This window comes from Parastagonospora nodorum (genome assembly GCF_000146915.1).
Source record: "Parastagonospora nodorum SN15 chromosome Unknown scaffold_18, whole genome shotgun sequence".
Classification (NCBI taxonomy): Eukaryota; Fungi; Ascomycota; class Dothideomycetes; order Pleosporales; family Phaeosphaeriaceae; genus Parastagonospora; species Parastagonospora nodorum.
In genome coordinates this window covers 649,876-668,817 of record NW_001884566.1, presented here as the reverse complement: position 1 = coordinate 668,817, position 18,942 = coordinate 649,876, and the positions used below count along the sequence as shown (strand labels likewise).

At 54.2% G+C, this 18,942-nt stretch overlaps 10 protein-coding genes across 10 annotated transcripts; 5 read left to right on the top strand and 5 right to left on the bottom strand.

The window, feature by feature from the left end:
- Positions 1-195: 195 nt before the first annotated feature.
- On the top strand, positions 196-997 carry SNOG_11157 (hypothetical protein; the record flags this gene model as incomplete). The annotated part of the gene is made up of 2 exons (XM_001801354.1): positions 196-290; positions 351-997. 2 exons carry the CDS (start codon positions 196-198, stop codon positions 778-780), a joined length of 525 nt encoding a protein of 174 aa, XP_001801406.1. The 3' UTR covers positions 781-997.
- A 410-nt stretch (positions 998-1,407) lies between these two features.
- SNOG_11156 (hypothetical protein) lies at positions 1,408-6,224 on the top strand (the record flags this gene model as incomplete). Its single annotated transcript, XM_001801353.1, has 3 exons — positions 1,408-1,455; positions 1,581-2,719; positions 3,119-6,224. 3 exons carry the CDS (start codon positions 1,408-1,410, stop codon positions 6,222-6,224), a joined length of 4,293 nt encoding a protein of 1,430 aa, XP_001801405.1.
- Positions 6,225-6,666: 442 nt separating this feature from the next.
- On the bottom strand, positions 6,667-9,646 carry SNOG_11155 (hypothetical protein; the record flags this gene model as incomplete). Its single annotated transcript, XM_001801352.1, has 2 exons — positions 6,667-7,471; positions 7,503-9,646. 2 exons carry the CDS (start codon positions 9,644-9,646, stop codon positions 6,667-6,669), a joined length of 2,949 nt encoding a protein of 982 aa, XP_001801404.1.
- A 948-nt stretch (positions 9,647-10,594) lies between these two features.
- SNOG_11154 (hypothetical protein) lies at positions 10,595-11,256 on the bottom strand (the record flags this gene model as incomplete). The annotated part of the gene is made up of 2 exons (XM_001801351.1): positions 10,595-10,912; positions 11,131-11,256. The coding sequence occupies 2 exons, from the start codon at positions 11,254-11,256 to the stop codon at positions 10,595-10,597; spliced, it is 444 nt and encodes a 147-aa protein (XP_001801403.1).
- A 34-nt stretch (positions 11,257-11,290) lies between these two features.
- Positions 11,291-12,150, bottom strand: SNOG_11153 (hypothetical protein; the record flags this gene model as incomplete). The annotated part of the gene is made up of 3 exons (XM_001801350.1): positions 11,291-11,625; positions 11,674-12,022; positions 12,121-12,150. 3 exons carry the CDS (start codon positions 12,148-12,150, stop codon positions 11,432-11,434), a joined length of 573 nt encoding a protein of 190 aa, XP_001801402.1. The 3' UTR covers positions 11,291-11,431.
- Positions 12,151-12,453: 303 nt separating this feature from the next.
- Positions 12,454-13,594, top strand: SNOG_11152 (hypothetical protein; the record flags this gene model as incomplete). The annotated part of the gene is made up of 3 exons (XM_001801349.1): positions 12,454-12,919; positions 13,193-13,327; positions 13,437-13,594. The coding sequence occupies 3 exons, from the start codon at positions 12,454-12,456 to the stop codon at positions 13,592-13,594; spliced, it is 759 nt and encodes a 252-aa protein (XP_001801401.1).
- A 1,036-nt stretch (positions 13,595-14,630) lies between these two features.
- SNOG_11151 (hypothetical protein) lies at positions 14,631-14,864 on the bottom strand (the record flags this gene model as incomplete). The annotated part of the gene is made up of 1 exon (XM_001801348.1): positions 14,631-14,864. One exon carries the CDS (start codon positions 14,862-14,864, stop codon positions 14,631-14,633), a length of 234 nt encoding a protein of 77 aa, XP_001801400.1.
- A 436-nt stretch (positions 14,865-15,300) lies between these two features.
- SNOG_11150 (hypothetical protein) lies at positions 15,301-16,373 on the top strand (the record flags this gene model as incomplete). Its single annotated transcript, XM_001801347.1, is given in 4 exon segments — positions 15,301-15,489; positions 15,563-15,636; positions 15,718-15,938; positions 15,958-16,373. 4 exon segments carry the CDS (start codon positions 15,301-15,303, stop codon positions 16,371-16,373), a joined length of 900 nt encoding a protein of 299 aa, XP_001801399.1.
- A 356-nt stretch (positions 16,374-16,729) lies between these two features.
- Positions 16,730-17,543, bottom strand: SNOG_11149 (hypothetical protein; the record flags this gene model as incomplete). Its single annotated transcript, XM_001801346.1, has 2 exons — positions 16,730-17,249; positions 17,299-17,543. 2 exons carry the CDS (start codon positions 17,541-17,543, stop codon positions 16,730-16,732), a joined length of 765 nt encoding a protein of 254 aa, XP_001801398.1.
- Positions 17,544-17,853: 310 nt separating this feature from the next.
- On the top strand, positions 17,854-18,932 carry SNOG_11148 (hypothetical protein; the record flags this gene model as incomplete). Its single annotated transcript, XM_001801345.1, has 2 exons — positions 17,854-18,840; positions 18,903-18,932. 2 exons carry the CDS (start codon positions 17,854-17,856, stop codon positions 18,930-18,932), a joined length of 1,017 nt encoding a protein of 338 aa, XP_001801397.1.
- Between the last annotated feature and the right edge of the window lie 10 nt (positions 18,933-18,942).

Below are 18,942 nucleotides of genomic sequence, written 5' to 3'. Positions count from 1 at the left end.
CGGAAAATCGCGAGAAAATATCGGGTTCGCGGGCGGGTGACTAAGCGGCAAAGCTTGGATACTGCCGGGTGCTGATTGGCTGGCAGCAGCACTCGGGATTGCGGGCGAAGATGGCATTTGACGACATGGAATCCGAGCGATACTCCACCACGACCGAACCAACACCAGCTGACAGCGTTGTAGTCAAGTGCGAAAATGGCAAGCATGCGATTGTTTCAGTTGGGATTGCGACGGGCGGCGGCGCCGGCAATGAAGATCCAGCCCGCGGGACGCAGTTTGGTGCAGCGAAGGTATGACCGCATCGACAGCACCTCCACCAGCACCAGGGCATATACTAACAATACACACAGACTCGCAACCTCCCAAGCCGAAGCTCATGAAATCCTCGTCAAGCAACGTATCAACCGCCCTGTCTCCCCGCATCTGTCCATCTACAGGCCGCAAATCACCTGGTACTCCTCGGGCCTCTATCGTCTCACCGCTGTCATCATCACCGGATCCTTCTACCTGTGGGGATTCGCCTATCTTGCAGCGCCATACACCGGCTGGCATCTCGAGACGCAGTCGATGGTCGCCGCCGTCGCTGCATGGCCCGCCGCTGTCAAGATCGGAGTCAAGAGCTTCTTTGCGCTGCCGTTCTTCTTCCACGCATACCAGGGAATCAGGCATTTGGTGTGGGATTTTGGCATTGGAATGAAGAATGCGGCGGTCATCAAGTCGGGGTGGACCGCAATCGCGTTGACGTTTATTAGCACCTTTTACTACGTCTTTGCTGGTTAGATGCAGCAGAGAGGGTTGGGTGGATGCTATTGAATGTCCAAGATCACAATGGGTCCAGGTCAAAGATTAAGAATGGCGAAATGAGAGGGATGAACGAACCGGGCGAATCGGGAAGAGAGAGATGGATGAAATGGATGCAGAAGTCGGGGAATGCTTGGCAAGAGGCAGCCATTGCGGCAGCAGAACAAACACTGTACAATTTACATGTTAAACGAATGCTTATTTTGATATATGAACACTGGCAAGCAAGTCCATGAAGGCCCAGTGATGGCCATCCAGTGATGGAGACAATCTAGTGCTGAAGCATAAGAAAGTGGGATCCAGACGCACCTGATATATGAAAGTTGGAACTAACAAGCGGCGTCAAAATGCTTCCCCAAGGACATCGCACATCAAAGTCAAAGGATACCTTAGCGACGATCTATAGCGCGGACCGCTCGCGAACATGTGAAGACAATGAATCATGGAAATGGAGCTAGCATGGAAGGACCAAAGCACCGTTTGCCACGTGAGGGCGCGTTTTGCGTCGGTTCATTGGCGCGTACGCGACTCGGCTGAATCGTGCAAGACGTGCACCACCACCACTTCCTGGCTGGAGCACTCTCCGCTGCAGGATGGACAGTCGCAATGTCAGAATCACAGGCTTCCACGGGGCTCGACGAACGCTTCTTCGATGTGAGTCCTTACCTCGGGCGCGCATACGCGATGATGCGCAGTGCGACCGAGACCCCTGCACCTTCTCGCAGATCACTGTCACTGACCATTGACGCCACACGTAGGATCCATCTCAACTTTCACAGCTGCTCCGGCAGCGCGCAGGCAGCGACAGGGCCTTTCACCTCAGCACGTCCACGGAGAGCCATCAATCGGGCATTCCCGCATCTGCATCGATCTTCGCCGTCCCGCTGCAGCCTCTCAGCGGCCTCCCGGACCAGCTGCAACCACCCGTCGTTCTTGCCCCGTTCAATCGCGCGCTTTCCCCACGACGCGTCGCATCCACGAGAAATGTCAAGCCCGCGCTTCCTACCCACCACAGCGCGCCCACAAGCACCGGATTCGTGAAAGAGACGGACGGCGCACCCATAATGTTCCACAGCTTTGCCGGCGGCATTGACGCTCCGGGCGATACACAGCCGGACAGTCAGATATACAACCATTACACGAGTGCCGTACATCCAACGCAAGAAACACCAGTCGCCCGAAAAGGATCTGTTCCAAAGTCGCTTTTTGTGGAACATGTGGACGAGGGCGAGGGTGACAGTCCAAATGACGGTCTCCAATTCGTCGAATCAAGTCAAGACCAGCAGAGTCCGAACATCACAAGCCCAACCGTCATGTACGATGACGATGTGTTAGGTGTGCTTCCGCCCGGCCAATATGCGCCCACGAGCCCGCTCAAGTTCGAGACGCCTGCAATTGCGGGGAGGAAGAGGGACAGCTCGGGACAGATGCTCAGCTCAGCCGTACGGACGAACATTACTACGCCCGGCACAGTCGCATCTGCCGCCGCATTCGCCTTCCCAGGCTTTGGTGGTGGTGGCGGTGGTGCGTCTATGTCACTCACTCAGGTGTGGCAGAATACTCAAGCACCTACTTCTCCAGCACTGCCTGAGGCCAGTGAGGATGTGGCTTTCACCCGACCCTCGCCAAACTTCACCAATGTCCGCCCTTCCAGCCCGGCCGAAGGGTTGTCGAGCCCCATCAAAGCCATGCGCGACGAAACACCGCGAAGCGACCCGCCCGTCCGATCGTCAAGCGAGCCCCGTGCAGAATACGTCTCAATGAAGGAGTCGCAGGAGAGGCGCAAGCGTACAACGCGCGAGAAGCCAGTACAACTAGTGAAGGAAGACAGCTGGGAGGTGCCCTCTGCTGCCCAGTTCCGGATACAGAAGAGAAAGCTGAAGGAGGACCTTGAGCGGAAGGCCGCCATGTCGTTTATGCATGTCTCAGCACCAGCACCCTTCTCTCCGGATTCGAGCAAGAGACGCGGGAGGAAGAGAAGTGTCTTTTCACCAGTCGAAACTGCAGCACGGCCCGCAGCTGAGAGTCGCGACAACGACGAACCGATAGAAAAGCCCGCTCAAGCTATGACCACCCACGAACAAGACAACGACGATTCACCTGACGAGTTCTCCCGGGACGCGGTGAAACAAAGTAGCAAGGAAAATAGGGTCCAGGTTCCGAAAACCTCCTCTCACCCCATCAGGACCCAATCAGGCCAATCTCCACGCCACTCTTCTCAACTTGCAACTCCAACCTCCCAGCTCGAACGCGAATCTCAACCCCAAGCACCTGCTTCGCAACCGCTTCCCAGAGAAGCGCTTCGACCCCATAGTAGCCGCGACTCCGTTGCCATCATGGACTCACAGCCAGACACAACTGCCAATTACGACAGCATACCACGGCCAAAATCCTTACGATTCCCCTCATCGCCCTCAATCAACCAGTACAGCATCAACCAGACCACCATGGCTTCCAAGACTGGTTACACCAGCCAAGTCATCTCGTCTTCTATACCACCACTGCCACCAGGCTTAAGTCCGGAAGACACAGCGAATGGCCTGGACGAAGACATCATGCCGGAAGACGAAGATGGCGTGCCTAGCAGTCCCCCCATCTCTGCGGTCGATGGCTCTGTCACGTACGACGAACATGACCAAGCATACGATGAGTATGCTGAGGGTGGTGGCGTTCGCGAGTCTGTTGAGCCTACAGCTCCTGATGAAGAGGCAGCAAGTGAGGATGAGGAGGATTTGCCCCTTACCAAACCAGAGCCTGAGGAGGATGAGAATAGCAGCCCGGATCAAGAAGACATCGAAAAAGTCGACGAGCTGGATCTGGTTCAGCATCAGAGGGTCGACTTAGGAACAAATCATGAAGTTTCGGAAACCCTGGAGCAAGAGCAGCTGCCGCAGGAGCTTCACGAGGAGCGGGCACAAGAGCACTCAGCGCCCGCGGAAGGTATTCAGGATAGTGAAGCCCCTGCGACGTCACCGCCGCTCCGCAGGCAACGTCAGAGCACTGTTCCTGAGACGGATGCGCTTGAGGAGACGCAACCATCCTTGTTTCCTGGCGATTCTGCCATGCACGACGATACACATCAGACAGCTGACCCTAGCGCGCCGGACCAGACCAACAGCACCGAGCCATTCCACACCGCAAATGAGCAACTGCCTGGTTCTCAACACGACCCGCTTCTTCCAGAAAGTTCCAAGGAGAATGGGAGCGACTCCATCATGGCTGACGAGCGCCTTCGCTCTTTGCAGGACATCCACAATCTGCCTGACACTCAAATGGAGGAAGAAATCGAGATACCCCGCCTCAGTGGCTTCGACGACGAGGACGAGAATTTAGTGAACAGCTCATCTCCCGCGCCTCCATCAGCGAAGCGACGAAAGGTGACATACACTACGAAGCGCAACGTCTTTCGAAGTCCTGTCAAACCAATGGCCGCTCCCACCATCGATGCTGATCAGTTTCCTACATCTCTACGAGATGAACAAGGTCCAGCGCTCGTAGATACACCGCCGACTTCATCGGCTCAAGAGCGCGAGGATCAGGGAGCAAACGCAGCCGTGCGGGCCAGGGAAGAGGCACAAGCTTCATACACTCGACAGGCCACCCTCAAGACGAAACTCGCACCTAAGCCCACACGAGTGAAGACCCAGAAGAAGGGGGCGCTCAAGTCTGTTGATAGAGAGATCCTGGCTGCCATGTCATCTTCTCCGTCAAAGGCTGAACCTGCTGTAGGGAGCCGTACGAGTACACCTGTCACTCCTACAAAGCGAGCCAAACGCAAAGCGGTCGCTAATGTTGATGTTGCTATGCCGGATGCTGATGAAGAGCGAGATGAGCTGGCGGACCCAACACCAGAACCCGCGAGCAAGGAAGCCGTCGTCAAGACAGCTTCAGACAGCGGTGAGGCATCCGCAGGAGACATCATCGCTCCCAACCGCATTCTTGCATCATGGCCAGGCAGCCACTTCTATCCAGCGATATGTCTTGGTCGAGTCGCTGGTCGTCAATTAAATGTTCGCTTCGACGATGGTAACACCACCACTCTAGACGCCAGTCAGGTTCGTGCTTTCGACCTCCGCCCTGGAGACCATGTCAAGGTAGATGAGGCAGGTATGAAGAAGCACACATACGTGATCGTCGGCTTTAAGGACAAAATTGAGGACGTCGTTGCACAGGACAGCCCTACCACTGATCACCGCGGCTACTCAGCTATTGTATTAGAGGAGAAGCGACGAGACAGTCTTCCTGCAGCTAAGACACTGCAGCCTCTGAAGCGCATCTCGGTACCCATGGGTCGCATCTATCTGACAACCCAGCTCTGGATGAGGCTCCGCGATCGATCATACAACTTCTCACCACCCAACTCACCCAGCAAGTCCACGTCTCGTATCGGCACACCTGTCCATGCGGCAGATGCTCTGACCACGCCCTCGTTTAGTCGGCGAGGCATGACAGTACCATCGCTTCTCAAGAATGCTACCGGTCGAGCTGCTTCAGTCGCATCTTCTTCCGCACGATCTGGCAGTGGTGTGTTCTCGAACATGGCCTTCGTGTTGACCTCAACCGCTATGGATGTCGACAAAGAAGAGCTCTCGAGAGTCATCAAGTCAAACGGTGGTATGGTACTGGGACAAGGTTTTCACGAATTGTTCGACTACGAATCGGCTGACGCACCGACTTCATCGCAGAGCCGGCGTCAGTCTGCCTCAGTTGTCGACGGAGCTGAAGGGCTGGTATTGAAGCCTTCGTATAGAGATCTTGGTTTTGTGGCCCTAATCTCAGATTCACATTCGCGCAGCACCAAGTACATCCAAGCTCTGGCCCTCAACGTGCCTTGCCTACATCTCCGATGGGTACAAGATTCGCTAAACGCCTCCCGCGCTGTGCCGTTCATCAAGTATCAGCTTCCCGCTGGGGTCTCAAAGTTCCTAGACCCCAATGGCGTCGTTCGCTCACGCACCATGATGCCATACGACCCCGCCGCCGACGACCTCTCCTTCGACCAAACCATCAGTAACCGCGACCTTCTGCTGCAAAACCAAACCGTCCTCCTCGTCACCGGCAAATCCAAGAAGGAAATCGAGAAACGCCAACCCTTCATCTTCCTCACCCACGCTCTCGGCTCCGCAACTGTAGGCCGATGCGCGGACCTCGCCGCTGCTTCAGATATGATCCGCGACGCGCAGTGGGACTGGATCTACGTCAACGGCGAAGCCGGCGTCGCCGACGCAGCTTCCGAGCTATTCGGCACCGGCAAACCCGCTGCGAGCGGTAAGTCGAAGAAAGGCAAGAAGAGAAAGCGCGAGGAGGGCGAGGAGAAGGAAGAGCTCGTTGCGAGGGGCGAGATTGGTGGCAAGAAGGTGAAAATCACGTGTGCGGAGTTTGTTATTCAGAGCTTGATTTTGGGCGCATTAGTGGAGGAGTAAAATGGGTAGGCGTACGTGGCTTATGAAGGTGGGAGGCATTTGCATCATCTAGCGAGGCGTATGGGTATGGGTATGGGATTTAGGAGGTACGGCGCTCTTAGTCGACCTTTGGTATGGATAGTGGGCATGTGTATACCTGTAAGATACGATATCGAAAGAGCATAGTTTATCACTTCATGCATATGTGTCTGGATTGAGAGTGTGGCGTGAGAGCAGCTGTACATGTCGTCGTCATTGCATATAATCAGATGCTTGTGATATCTACACTCATGAAAGACGCAGCAATGTCTGTGACGAAACAATTGAAGTTGATCATAAATCGCGTAATCGTTGATGCTAAGGAGTGTTATGTAGCATGTTGCACTAATCATAAAGACAGACCAAGGGTCAATCCAGCTAAACCTCAAAACAACCTCCCCATCAACGTCCCTCACTATACCACTCACATCTTCTCACTCCCAACAACAGCCCTATCCACCCCGCCTACCCCGGCCCTCGCCTCCGCATCCTCCCTGCTAATCGTCCTGCGCGCTCCACTCCAAATCCCCATGCGTCGTTTAATCATCTTCCACATCTCAATCGCCGCGATGTAGATAACCACCGCGCCGGCGCTCACGCCCCACTCCCACGTAATGCGCCCGTGCTTGAACACCTTCTCGTTGAGGAAGGGGATGTAAATGATGGGAAACATGCCGGCCAGCCCGGCCATGACGGCGAAGAAGAGAAAGCGGTTGCGGTAGAGGGTGGGGAAGATTGAGAAGATTTTGGAGGAGGAGGATGGGGTGGTAGTGGAGGAGGGGTACATGTTGAACAAGCTGCGGGCGAAATGCTTGACTTCCCACGCCGTGACGAGGAGTAGGAGTGTGATGGTTGCGTATGTCGTTGCGCGCGCGCGGAACACGACTTCGCACGTCTCGTTGTAACCCTCGTTACACCCGCTGCCGAGGTTTCCGCCGCCGGGACCCACGTAGGCGACGATGGCGAAGCTGAAGAGACACAGCGCACCCATGAAGAAGCCGTAGATGAATTTATCTGTAATCAGCTCCTTGGTGAAGACGCCTGCTTTGACATCGTGCGGCGGGCGCAACATGCTGTCTTCCTGCGACTCCTCGAGGCCGAGGCCGATGGCGAGGAAGGACGAGGTGATGAGGTTAACCCAGAGGATTTCTATGGGAGAGAGGGGGAAGACGGAGTGGTTGTCGTTGTCTTTGAAGGAGAGGCCGATGAGGAGGAGGATGACTTGCGCGATATTGGTAGATGAGCAGGTGCATCAGGAACTTTTGGATGTTGTCGAAGAGGCGCCGGCCTTCTTCGACGGCTTTCACGATAGAGGCGAAGTTGTCGTCGGTTAGGACCATTTCGGCAGCATCTTTGGCGACGTCGCTGCCTGTGCCCATGGCCATGCCGACGTTGGCCTGCTTGAGCGCGGGAGAGTCGTTGACACCGTCGCCGGTCATGACGCAGAAGCGGCCTCGCCTGTGGAGAGCCTGCACCATCTTGACTTTAGTCTTGGGGCTACATCTGGCAATGACAAGGGGGAGTGTTTCCATGGCGTCGATCTGGTCCTCAGTCAATTGATCGAAATCTCTGGCGATCATGACAGCAGAGGCAGGCGTGTGGTCATCGATAATGTCGACATCCTTGGCGATGGCGCGGGCAGTACCGGGGTGGTCACCCGTGAGCATGTGGACGGTGATACCGGCGACCTTGCATTCACGAACAGCGCCCTTGGTTTCAAGACGAGGGGGATCGTAGATGGCGACAAGACCGATGAAGTTCAGGTTGCTCTCAATCTCCTCACGGACGCTGTAGTCGGAGCCAGCTGGGAGCGACTTGTGGGCAATGCAGAGAACACGGAGACCCTCGTTGGCCATGGTTTCGGCGGACTGCATGATTTGAGTGCGCTCCTCTTCCGAGATGTTCAAGACTGGAAGCATGAATTCCGTAGCACCCTTGGTGTAGACGTCGAGTAGGCTAGACTGGTTGTCCTTGTAGACGACTGACATCTTCTTGACAGTCGAGTCGAAAGAGAATTCGGTGGCGAGGTGGATGTTGTGGGTGCTGAGGATGTCTTCCTTGCCCATGCCGAAGCGAGACGCAAGAACGTGGAGAGCAATCTCAGTCGGCTCGCCGTACGCCTTCCATGGTCCAGCCGACAGGCCTTGCATGATGGCCGTGGGGGGTCGTGAGAAAGACTCGATTGTGGAAGCATCCGTGTCACGACCATCATCACTGATGGTGCGGTCGAGTGCTCCCTTCTTCTCGCTTGGGGAGTCGTTGCCGTTGTCCATATCGAACGCTGGTCGGACCTTGGAGTTATTGCAAAGGGCAATTGTGCGGAGGAAGCGGGCCATGGCTGGATTAGGCGTGAAGTTGTCCAGGGTGAGACGCTCTTGGTCGAGACTGACATGGCCGCTTGTGGGGTTAAAGGGATCAGTGATGGCATCGACCGTGATAATACCTGCACCTGGGATGATGGCTTTCTTCGACACCATGCGACCCTGAGTGAGAGTTCCGGTCTTATCGGAGCAGATGTTGGTGACACCACCAACAGCCTCGATAGCGGATTGGACTCTTGTGATGACGTTGGCCTTTGCCATGGCCTTTCCTCCCACTGCGATGGTGATTGTTAACACCGCAATGAGGGATTCGGGGATGACGGCAACGGCAACACAGATACCATAGATAAGAACCTCGCCACCAATCTGCCACTTGCTTGCAGAAAAGACAATAATGGCAAGGAGGATAGCGAGACCGAACAGAAGAAGGGCAAATTTGCTGAGGGTGATTTGCAGTGGGGTTCCAACAAGACCGAGGATAGTCTTGACACCACTGGCAAACCTCCTCCACACTTTCATGGGAAGAGACTCATTGCGCTCTTTGTGGTCCTTCTTCTGGCGAAGCATGACGGCGATCTTTCCGACTTCGGTCTCCATGCCTGTGGCAACAACGATACCACGGCATCGCCCGGATGTCATCTCGCTACCAGAGTAGGCGAGATTCGTTCGGTCACCAGTAGAGAGTTCGGGGTCGTCAAACGTCTTCTCAGGCGTCTTCTCAACAGGGATAGATTCACCTGTGAGGAATGCTTCGTTGGTGCAGGCGTTGACACCATCGATCAATCGCAGGTCAGCAGGCACGATGCCTCCGACACTGAGCTGTACGATGTCACCAGGCACAAGGTCAATAGCCTTGACCTTGAGGTCCGATACGCCGTTACGAGTGATAGTGGCCTCTGGGGCGGTGAGCTTCTTGAGGGACTCGATAGTCTTCTCAGCCTGGTAGTCTTGCCAGAAACCGACAACGATGTTCAGACATATGACTGCAGTGATGACAGCGCCTTCAATGTAGTCGTCAATGCCAAAGCTTAGGGCCATGACAATGATGAGGACGAAAGTAAGACTGTTCGAAATCTGCCTCATGAGAATCTTCCACAAGGAAAGCCCTTCAGCTCCCTTAACCTTATTAGGGCCATAGAGCTGGAGGCGCGACTCAGCTTCATGGTTACTGAGTCCATTGCTGAAATAGTCAGTAAGCTGAACGGCAAAGCAGCAAGGTGCTCTCTCACTTGATGTCCACGCGCAGTGTCTCTGCAACTTCTTGGAAGGAGAGTGTATGCGGGGCGTTCAGCGTTGGCGGTGCGTTGCCATCGGCTGGTTTTGGCTGGAGTTGCCTTTGATGGGGTGCAATATGCGGCTCATTTAAACCACATATAGGGGGTTCGTCAAGTTGGGGAGAAGACTCCTCGACGGTAGGCAAGACGGTTTCACCCATTCAAATAAGCAGGAACACGCGTGTGGTGTTGGTTGTGAAGAGCCATCTGGAGGCGCCCGTGGGGTAAACTTATAGGCAGCTTGCTCGACTGCGGGATGGCGGGGTCACGCACGCTAGGAATGCGACGTGGGTCCTACCAAGCATACAACTCTTGGGACTTCTCATCACTTTCGCATCACCATTCCAGCGAAGCAGGTGTGTTTACCGCGGCATGCTTGAACAGTGATACCTTTCTTCCATGCAGAAAATCTGTTGTTTCTGTGTCGCAGTGCACCCTCTTTCATTCAGGTGGCCATAACGGACAGTACGCCACAGAGTCGCAAGCTCACTCAGCGTGAGGCGTACCAGTGGATAAGCATCTTGGCTGACAAGACCCAAGAACTTCATTCGCCTCTGCCCTGTTTATCTCGATACGGGGACACAATAGTCCGCTGCCGAGATGTCTGGGCTGTTGGCATCGTGCAATGACATGCGATCGCTTGCTAGCAACGTTGCACAAACGCTGCTGTCCGCGTGCTTAGTGTAGCAATCACAGCTTGGTGTAGCAATTACAGCTTGGTGTCACTGTCGTGGAGACATATCGACCTCATGCTATCTTAGCTGGTGTGGTAAAGATAAGGCGGTGTTGCGTATGCTGTCCCGCTCACTGGCTTCTGGTTGTGGCTCATCGATGGTTCGATGGGATGAACAATGGGGCGCTGATGTTCGCCACGCGGCTGGGACTGGTTCGACTGGCAAATATCGGAACCACCAATCGTGTTCGTCCCAAACGCCCCAAGCAGATTGGCATTGTCGTTGTTTTGTGGACACGTGCAGCGCCTAGAGTTTTCTCGGAGGGTAAACATGCGCCGCTGTGGACACGGCGAAACCACCGAGTACACCTCGGAAGCAAACTTCGGCTGACAGTAAGCGGACTGCGGAGGGTAAGCAGACACGGAAAAGAACAATGATAAACATCGACGACGATCAACGTCTGAAAGAGAGTATAAGTACCTCGAGTGTCGTTGGGTTTAGGTGTCGTATCGATAGGAAAGAGCCTCATACCCACGTGGAGACGTGGTCAGGGCGCTCTGGCCGTCGGCGCTGCAGGTCTTGACGGCTCCATCAACGTCGCGCCGATTCGAACACTTACTGTGCACACCCGCCTTGACACGCTGATCCAGGAACGAAGACACCGGCTGACATGAGCGCACACATCACAGGCCGTGTAGCCCTGCTCGTTCTCAGGTCCTGGCGGCGGTTGCAAACCTGGACACATCACGTTAGCAGAAGCGCAAGGCTTCGCATTGCAAGCATAGCACGAGAAGAAGCAAAGCTTTTGATTATGTCGACAAGCAGTAAGCGCCGAAGACCCCATCCCAATGCCCATGATGTTCCAATGCAAATGTCATCAAGTCGTAAAATCGAACTCCTACGCCATCCAACCATAGAGGCTAAATCGCCCTAAACGATTCCGCTTCCGAAAAACTCGATGCTCGGCGAGGTGCCAACTGGGCATCCGCCTCGGCAAGTGCAGCGGTCATTGACATATTGAACGTAGCCGCAAAGTATTTCGCCATGTTCATGCGATACTGTTCAGCAGCATTTGCTTTTGACTTGTGCAGCTCCATTGTTGTTGAAGCGCTCCCTGTTTTGAGATTAGATGGAAAGCCTAAGTTTGGTTGATCAAATATACCCGTCTCGGGACTGCTGAGAACTATCGAAGGCGACAAGGAGGGAGAAGCAGAAGGAGAAGCGGAAGGTGTGTCGTTGAATGGAAGACTAGGCATGATGGCTGAATGGGTGCTAAGAGCAAGAGTGGCTGATGATAGTAGTTCGAGGTTTGTATGGAGGTAGTTCTCTGATGGAGATCCCGTCTTTAGTCCGAGTATGGATTGAGCTCGAATGACTGAAGATTGATAGTAATGGGTTGCTTCTTCGAGGGTGGCAGAGAGCGATCTCTTTATACCCATGGCGCCGTCGGGGACCACTAGACTCACGATCGAGTACCACACCGCAACGTCAGAAACAGCACGAATCGCATTCTGACGATAGGTTCAGAACCCAGACACCGGTGCATGCATCTCGATCAGCCCCAATAGTTGCAACGTAATTGGCGGCAGATTGTTTCCTAGTTGGATACGTGATCAAGCCCGGCTTCAAACTGCGCCATTTTTTGAGCGCTCCACACACCGCCAGAGCCGGTCCCACCATAGAAACGTCGCCGCTTCCCCAGACTTTCCTTGCGGGAGCACGACGGCTCAGGGGCATCGCTGAAAACCAAGCCACTTTCAGCTCCTTGCATTGCCCTCCTTGCAACGACAGGGACTCGCCAATAGTACCTGAAGTTTCACAAGTCTGAAGCCATTCCGGTGTTCACTTATTACTCCATAGTTCACGATGGCGGACGTGAGGCGTTCCTCGTGGAGCATTCTCATGACCAGGTTGCCCGGCACGGTTGCGCGGAGAGCACACGATGACACAAGCCATCCTTGGTGCTGAAGATGACGATGTTGGTGTCGTATCCTGGCCAGAGTGGAGTGTCCGTGCGTGCCTGGACAAGAGGAAGACGCGCCACCGACTCTCAGCCTTCTCTTTCTGGAACACTTTCTCTTTCACTATCGCCAGGGGGACCCGCCGACTGGGCCGCTATGCGCTTGTTGAAAGACGGTCTGTCTGTCCAAATGCTATCATGGCCACGTTGATGGGCAGGGCGTCGCAAGCGGCTGGATGTCTGCGACGTCTCCTGCATGGCACTTTTGGGCCATGCAAGAACAACGGAGAGGGTGTTTCTAGACTGCCCGATCTGCAGCCAAAGAAACTATTTCGAACGTGGGCGCCTTTCAGCCGCGAGAAAGCGAAAGCCAAGATTTCGCCCACACAAACCATTTCTTTCATGCGCTGCAAGGTGCTGCAAGAGGACCCACATACCCACATGATGGGTGATGGGTCCACGGCATCGAAATCTTTGCAACAATTCTCACGATCCTGACGAAGCCGATAATGCTTCAGCACGCTCACACGACACCGTATGATGGCATTCTGCCGGGCGTCGTGGTCCAGACGCGGTGAATTACGTACAACTGCGGCTGGTGCACTACCAAACGTCACGATGTCAAACAAGCACGACGTTCCAATGTTCTGCGGCAGGTGGGCCTATGTCATGAGGGCGGACGATCACCGGCAGCCCCGCACGCAGTGCTAAATTCGGATAGCTCGGCTTGACTTCCTCTCGATCTCACGGATCGCCGAAATCCAGGCACTCTGTGTGTCCGCAGCAACCGCCCACCTTCCCGTTTGTTTCGATAAGACTCTTGGTATCATCGTGAGTTTTGGGGTCCGTTGGGCTAGTACGTCAGCACTTGCGCAGACACGGATTCCAATTCTCGGTGCGCAGGGCGTCGCATGCAGGATCCTGCACATCGTTATCAGCGTAGCAATGGTACTACACAGCCACAGCACCGAACAAACACCTCGGCGCCCCTGATTACTACGGTACTACCATAGTAGTGGTGCTACCAATCCAAAACCACGCATCGCAACCACTATCTGAGGTATTTGAGAGCCAGTACCAAATTTCCCGCGGTGGATCTGCGTCGATCCGCACACAACTCTAAAACAACGACCTTCAGGAGCACAACATGATGCGTACATTAACCTTATGGCGACATTTCCACAGATAATTACCGCAACCTGTTTTCTTCTCGACTTGGTTGATGGTGTGTTCACCGCTAGATGCAAACTCATCTCGACCGCAACTTTGAGTCGGACCGCCTCGCATCTTACGCGAGTTAGATCGAAAAACAAACACGCAGCAGACGCTGATGGCACGCGCAGTAGTGCAAAGGGGATGAAAACAGCCGACAGCGACTATGGGACCGGGTGTTGTGTGATGGACGATCATCGTCTTGCGCGATTTCCTCAAACAAAGGTACCATATTTGTGAAGCGGCATTGAAGCTTGTTTGGACAACTTGCAGCCCTCTGCATGCCAACAGTTTTGAGGCATTCACATGCTGGACATTATAATCAGGGAAGCCCTAGTCTATACGGTGTATATACCCAGATTGAACGGTCACCGCTTCCCCACTGAGTTGTATTTCTTGTACAACGTCCGGTGCGATCGACATCGCTGTTTAGGTACATATGCTTTGTCGATCATATGCAAGATTAGGATGTCTCTTGGACCTTTCAATAGAACTAGTGATATCTGTCTGTTGGGCAACAGGTACCTCTCATGCTTGGGCTCTATAGTGACACAAAAGCCGAACAGATGATAGACAATGGAACAGACATGCTAACAGCAGATAGCCTCGCCAGATAGACATGGTCTGATAGATGCATGCCTCGAGCTTCATACATTATATGGCTGCAACGATTACGAGACCTTCGTCATCTTAGCGAAAAAGATACTAGCCCTCACACGCAAAGTAGCATAGGAAGCACACGATATCACAACTCCCGCACTTCCTCGTACTCCAAACCACCGTCGACCTTCGTTTCCTCTCCATCATCTCGCCTGATTTCGACACATTCAATCATCCCATCCTCGGCCGTCCCCGTCCTATCAACCTCCACTCATCCCTCACTCCCCATCCCTCATTCCTCACCCATCCGACCTTGCCCTGCACCGACCCACCTCCCCAAAAAATCCCTATTTCTTAACAACAACCTCACTCGCCCCATTACCCCCATACCTCCCCGGCCTCACCCCCACATTCACACTAACATCGACGCCCCATTGCCTCGACATCTCCTCTGCGATATTGGCAGCTTCTTGCTGCAGCGTCGCGGCCGCTTGTGTCAGCTTGCCGCCGACTTCTGAGAGCTCGGTGCCGAGCTTGGCGAGTTCGGTGGAGAGGGCGAGGAGGGTGTCGATTGAGGTCATTGTGGGTTAGGGATAGGTGTGTGTGTGTGTGTGTGTGTGTGTGTGTGTGTGTGTGTGTGTGGCTTGGTGCTACGTAATAGGTACAATGTGCTATCTGAGTATGAAGTGCAGCTTGAAGAAGCATCAATACGCGCTTTTGCGGAGGTATCGCGATATATCCATACTCCCCCCATGGAAGGGGGGACATGCGTTTGTACCATCAAAGCACCGCTTCACAGTTACTGTCAAGTTCAATCGACAACCCCCACCCATTCACGCAACACTCTCAACACCTCATCGCCTCTTGCAAGTCTATCATCACCCCACCCCTCCTTCATTGACCCTGGTTTGTTTGCCAACACGTGTAGGTTGACAATGCCAGCACCATCACCATCGTACAAAACTCACGCCGCATAATCGCACCGTGTACTCTGTCCAGTCTCGCGCCTTCTACATTATGACCAGCAGTATCCGCATCCCTCAAACTAGCTCAAAGTCTCAGGCTCCCACCCCGGCGCAAAAAGTCGCGCGTTGCATACACCTCGTCTCATGTCTGCACACGCTCGTTCTACATAGCCTCGCTGAGATGGCTGAGAAACCTGCGATCGAGGCGTCGAATGAGCCGCGACAGATGATACATGAGCGGGTGAAGGAGGTAGTGGCTTGGCTCACGGTGGTCGGGAGTTTATGCGGGAGTGTAAATAATATATGTAACGTAGTGGTTCTGTGCGGAAGATGAGGTTGACAAGGCTGCTTGGGCAAGTGAAAGTGCTGGGAGGCTGAGATATTGTTTGTTAGTATATATCTTTTTTGTCATGTTGTCAAAGCCTTCATGCAAGCCCACTCATCACGATCACATACAATATTCTTCCAGCCCTAAGCCATCACCGTATTCCCCAGGTTCGCAGTCCACTCAAGCCCTCCGCCGCCAGCGCCGCAAGGCTACACACATGCCAAGACCCCGACGTGCCATCTCCATTGGACACGCTCATGTATTCTCAGCAGCTGAACAGCAATTGACAACGTGTTGTAATGCCGACCTGTCGAATGCGCGGCGTTATGCGAGGGGCAGCATTCCAGCCTTCTGGTGCGGTAGTACAATGACACGGCGAAGTCACATCCCCACTGCGTCACCACATCGTCGAAAACAAGTCACTGCTGGATTCATTTTACCCGTTTGCGCAAACCATACCCCATTTCTCAAACCAGAAGGAGAAAATGCCCACTACACAACCCCATACCAATCCCCAAATAACGCCCGAGCGCTTGCGCACCGGCATCATCGTCAGCGTCGTCGTGTGCGCCATTGCGATTCTCGCATTCGGCTATGTTATGCTGAGAAGACGCATCAATAGAGGTGTGAAGGAGGGGAAGATTCGGCGGAGGTGTGATGATGAGGATCCAAGGGTGGAGATGGTGGATAAGGAGGTGGAGATGGGGGTTGTGCGGGAGCCGTTGCCGGTTTATGTGAAGGATGTTAGGGGGGGCGAGAAGAGCGTTGGAGTGGGTGGGGAAGGGTGGAGGGGTTGAGGTTGTGAGGGCGAGGAAGGCGGATGGTTGAATTGTGATTTTCGATGTGGATATGGAGAGACTTGACAGTGGATGGGACAGGGGGTTTCTGAGATCTGGCAAGATCAAGATTGATTGGAAAGAACTTGTGATTATTTGGCGCAAAGACAGGCGCTTCATGATCAATCTCAAAGGGTGTTTGTGCTGCTGGGCCGGTGCTCAGTATGTTGTGTAGAGATTCTGGGAGCTATACGTACATTTAAATCCAACTTTCAAGTGTGGGCCGCAGTCTTGTAGCTGCTAGGCGTCTTCCACTTCACGAAGCTCTCCAACGAATCTAATCATGACCATTCATGTCCGTCGTATCTTCATGATCTTCAGCTGGTGCGGTGATACTTCTCCTCATGTCCGTCGCCATTGACGCCATTCGCACCACCATCAGCATCATCCCTTGTCCTGACCGTGCCTGCTCCTGGACCAAGCTCATCGTTTCCGATCACCATACCGGTGAAGTTGCCATTCTCGTCCATGTACTCGTCCATATTCTCCGCGGTGATCCAGCCACTTGCACCAGGCGCAGTGTCGTCCAGGATGTCTTCACCATCCTCGTCACTTGCGTCGCCATCTGGGTGTAGATCCGCGCACGTGTTCATGGCGTTGAAGATCTCCTTGATGCATGCCGTGTCGGGATTGCTTGCATAGCTTGGTGGCAAAATGGTGAGTTCGAGAGTCTGGATGTCTTCCTCCTCGTTGACGGTCTCGGGGTCGTTGAGGGAGAGGTTCATGTACAGCGCATCGACGGTGGATTTGTACTTCATGGTCGCATGGAGGGCGATTGAGGGGTAGGGTATCGCAACGCCGGTCGATGTTGGGGTAGTCTGGAAGAGCGTGAGGTTCCTGCAATTCGTCAGCACATGGCTGTGTTGGTGCGACGTGGCTGTCTCACTCTGAGTTTACCCAAATCTCGACATCCTTGATCAGCGCATCGTCGCCCTCGGTCTCGGTGTTGAACCTGAAGAACGCTGCATCTTGCTGGAGCTGCGAAGAGGGGGCGGAGAGTGTCAATCCTGCATATCGCGCATATACAACAGGCTTTGCGCCGAAGAATGTGCTTGGTGTTTGTTGCTCATGCTCTTCTAGTGGGGTAAAGTCCTCGATCTTCGGCTGACTGTCAAGGTGTCTGATCGCCATTGTGAACTTTCTGGTCTGGTATGAACACTTGAAAAGTATCTGCGAATTTGGACACAGAGTTTTGGGCGCAACGGAAAGTTGTGGTAAGTTGTAAGTTAGGAAGCTGTCAGGCAGCTGTCACTGCGACACAAAAAAGTGTACCCGGAGTTCTGCCGAGACGTCATAGCTCCCGTCGCGCTTCGAACTTTTGGTGGGGACTCTTCCATCCTTCACCACCAGCGTATCAAGAAGTACTAGGTATACGAACTAGTACTTCCAGACCAACCCCCAGCATGCCTTGAACGGCCACAAACCAGACTCTTCAGTCACCATGCCCGCCTTCCCCACAAACCCCATCGCCAAACTCACCGGCCACAACGGCATCGTTCACGCCGTCGCCTACTCCTCCGGCGCGCAGTCGTACATCCTGACAGGCTCGTCCGACCGCACTATCCGCCTGTACAACCCGCAAAAAGCGCCGACTACCTCCGTCGCCCCCTCCGCATCGAACGTATACCCGCCCGGTCTCGTGAACAAGTACTCGGCGCACGGCTACGAAGTCCTCTCCATCGATGTCAACCACGACAATGACCGCTTCGTATCGACGGGAGGAGACAAGACTGTTTTTCTATGGGATGTGCAGACCGCGCAGACGATTCGGCGCTATACAGGCCACGCGGGGCGCGTGAATCGCGGCGTCTTCGGCGGGGAGGGCGATAGCATCATTGCAACGGGCAGCTTCGATGGCACGGTCAAGATCTGGGACGTCAAGTCCAACAGCTTCAAGCCCGTCATGTCGCTGGACGATGCGAAAGACGCCATCACCGATGTCGCCATATCCGATGCGGAGATCATAACTGCCAGCGTGGACGGCAGAGTGCGTAGCTATGATTTGCGCACGGGACTGTGTCAGGCGGACGTCATTGGATACCCGTGCACCAGTCTGGGTGTGACGAAGAAAGGGACGGAGATGTTGGTTAGTTCGCTGGACTCGACGGTTCGGCTGATGGATCGCGTGAATGGCGAGATGTTAAAGGCGTACACGGATGATGCGTTCGTCAATAAGGATCTACGCGTACGCAGTACGTTGGGCTTGAATGATAGTGTGGTGCTTAGTGGGAGTGACAACGGCATGGTGTTCGTGTGGGACATACTCGGTGGAGAATGCTTGCACCGGTTCAAACACTCTGAGATGCGAGAGGTCCAAGGCCCTGGCATAGTCGCTGGCCAGACAGGCAAAAAAGACGTAGTGTCTGCTGTAGCCTTCTGCCAGACGCGCAGAGAATGGGCGAGTGCTGGCGGCGACGGCAGCGTGGTAGTATGGGGCATGGGACAGATGACATTATCCGCGCTTGATACCCATCTATATCGCATATGCAGTTACTTTTCCCATCCACAACGCCTATCTAATGCACCCCTC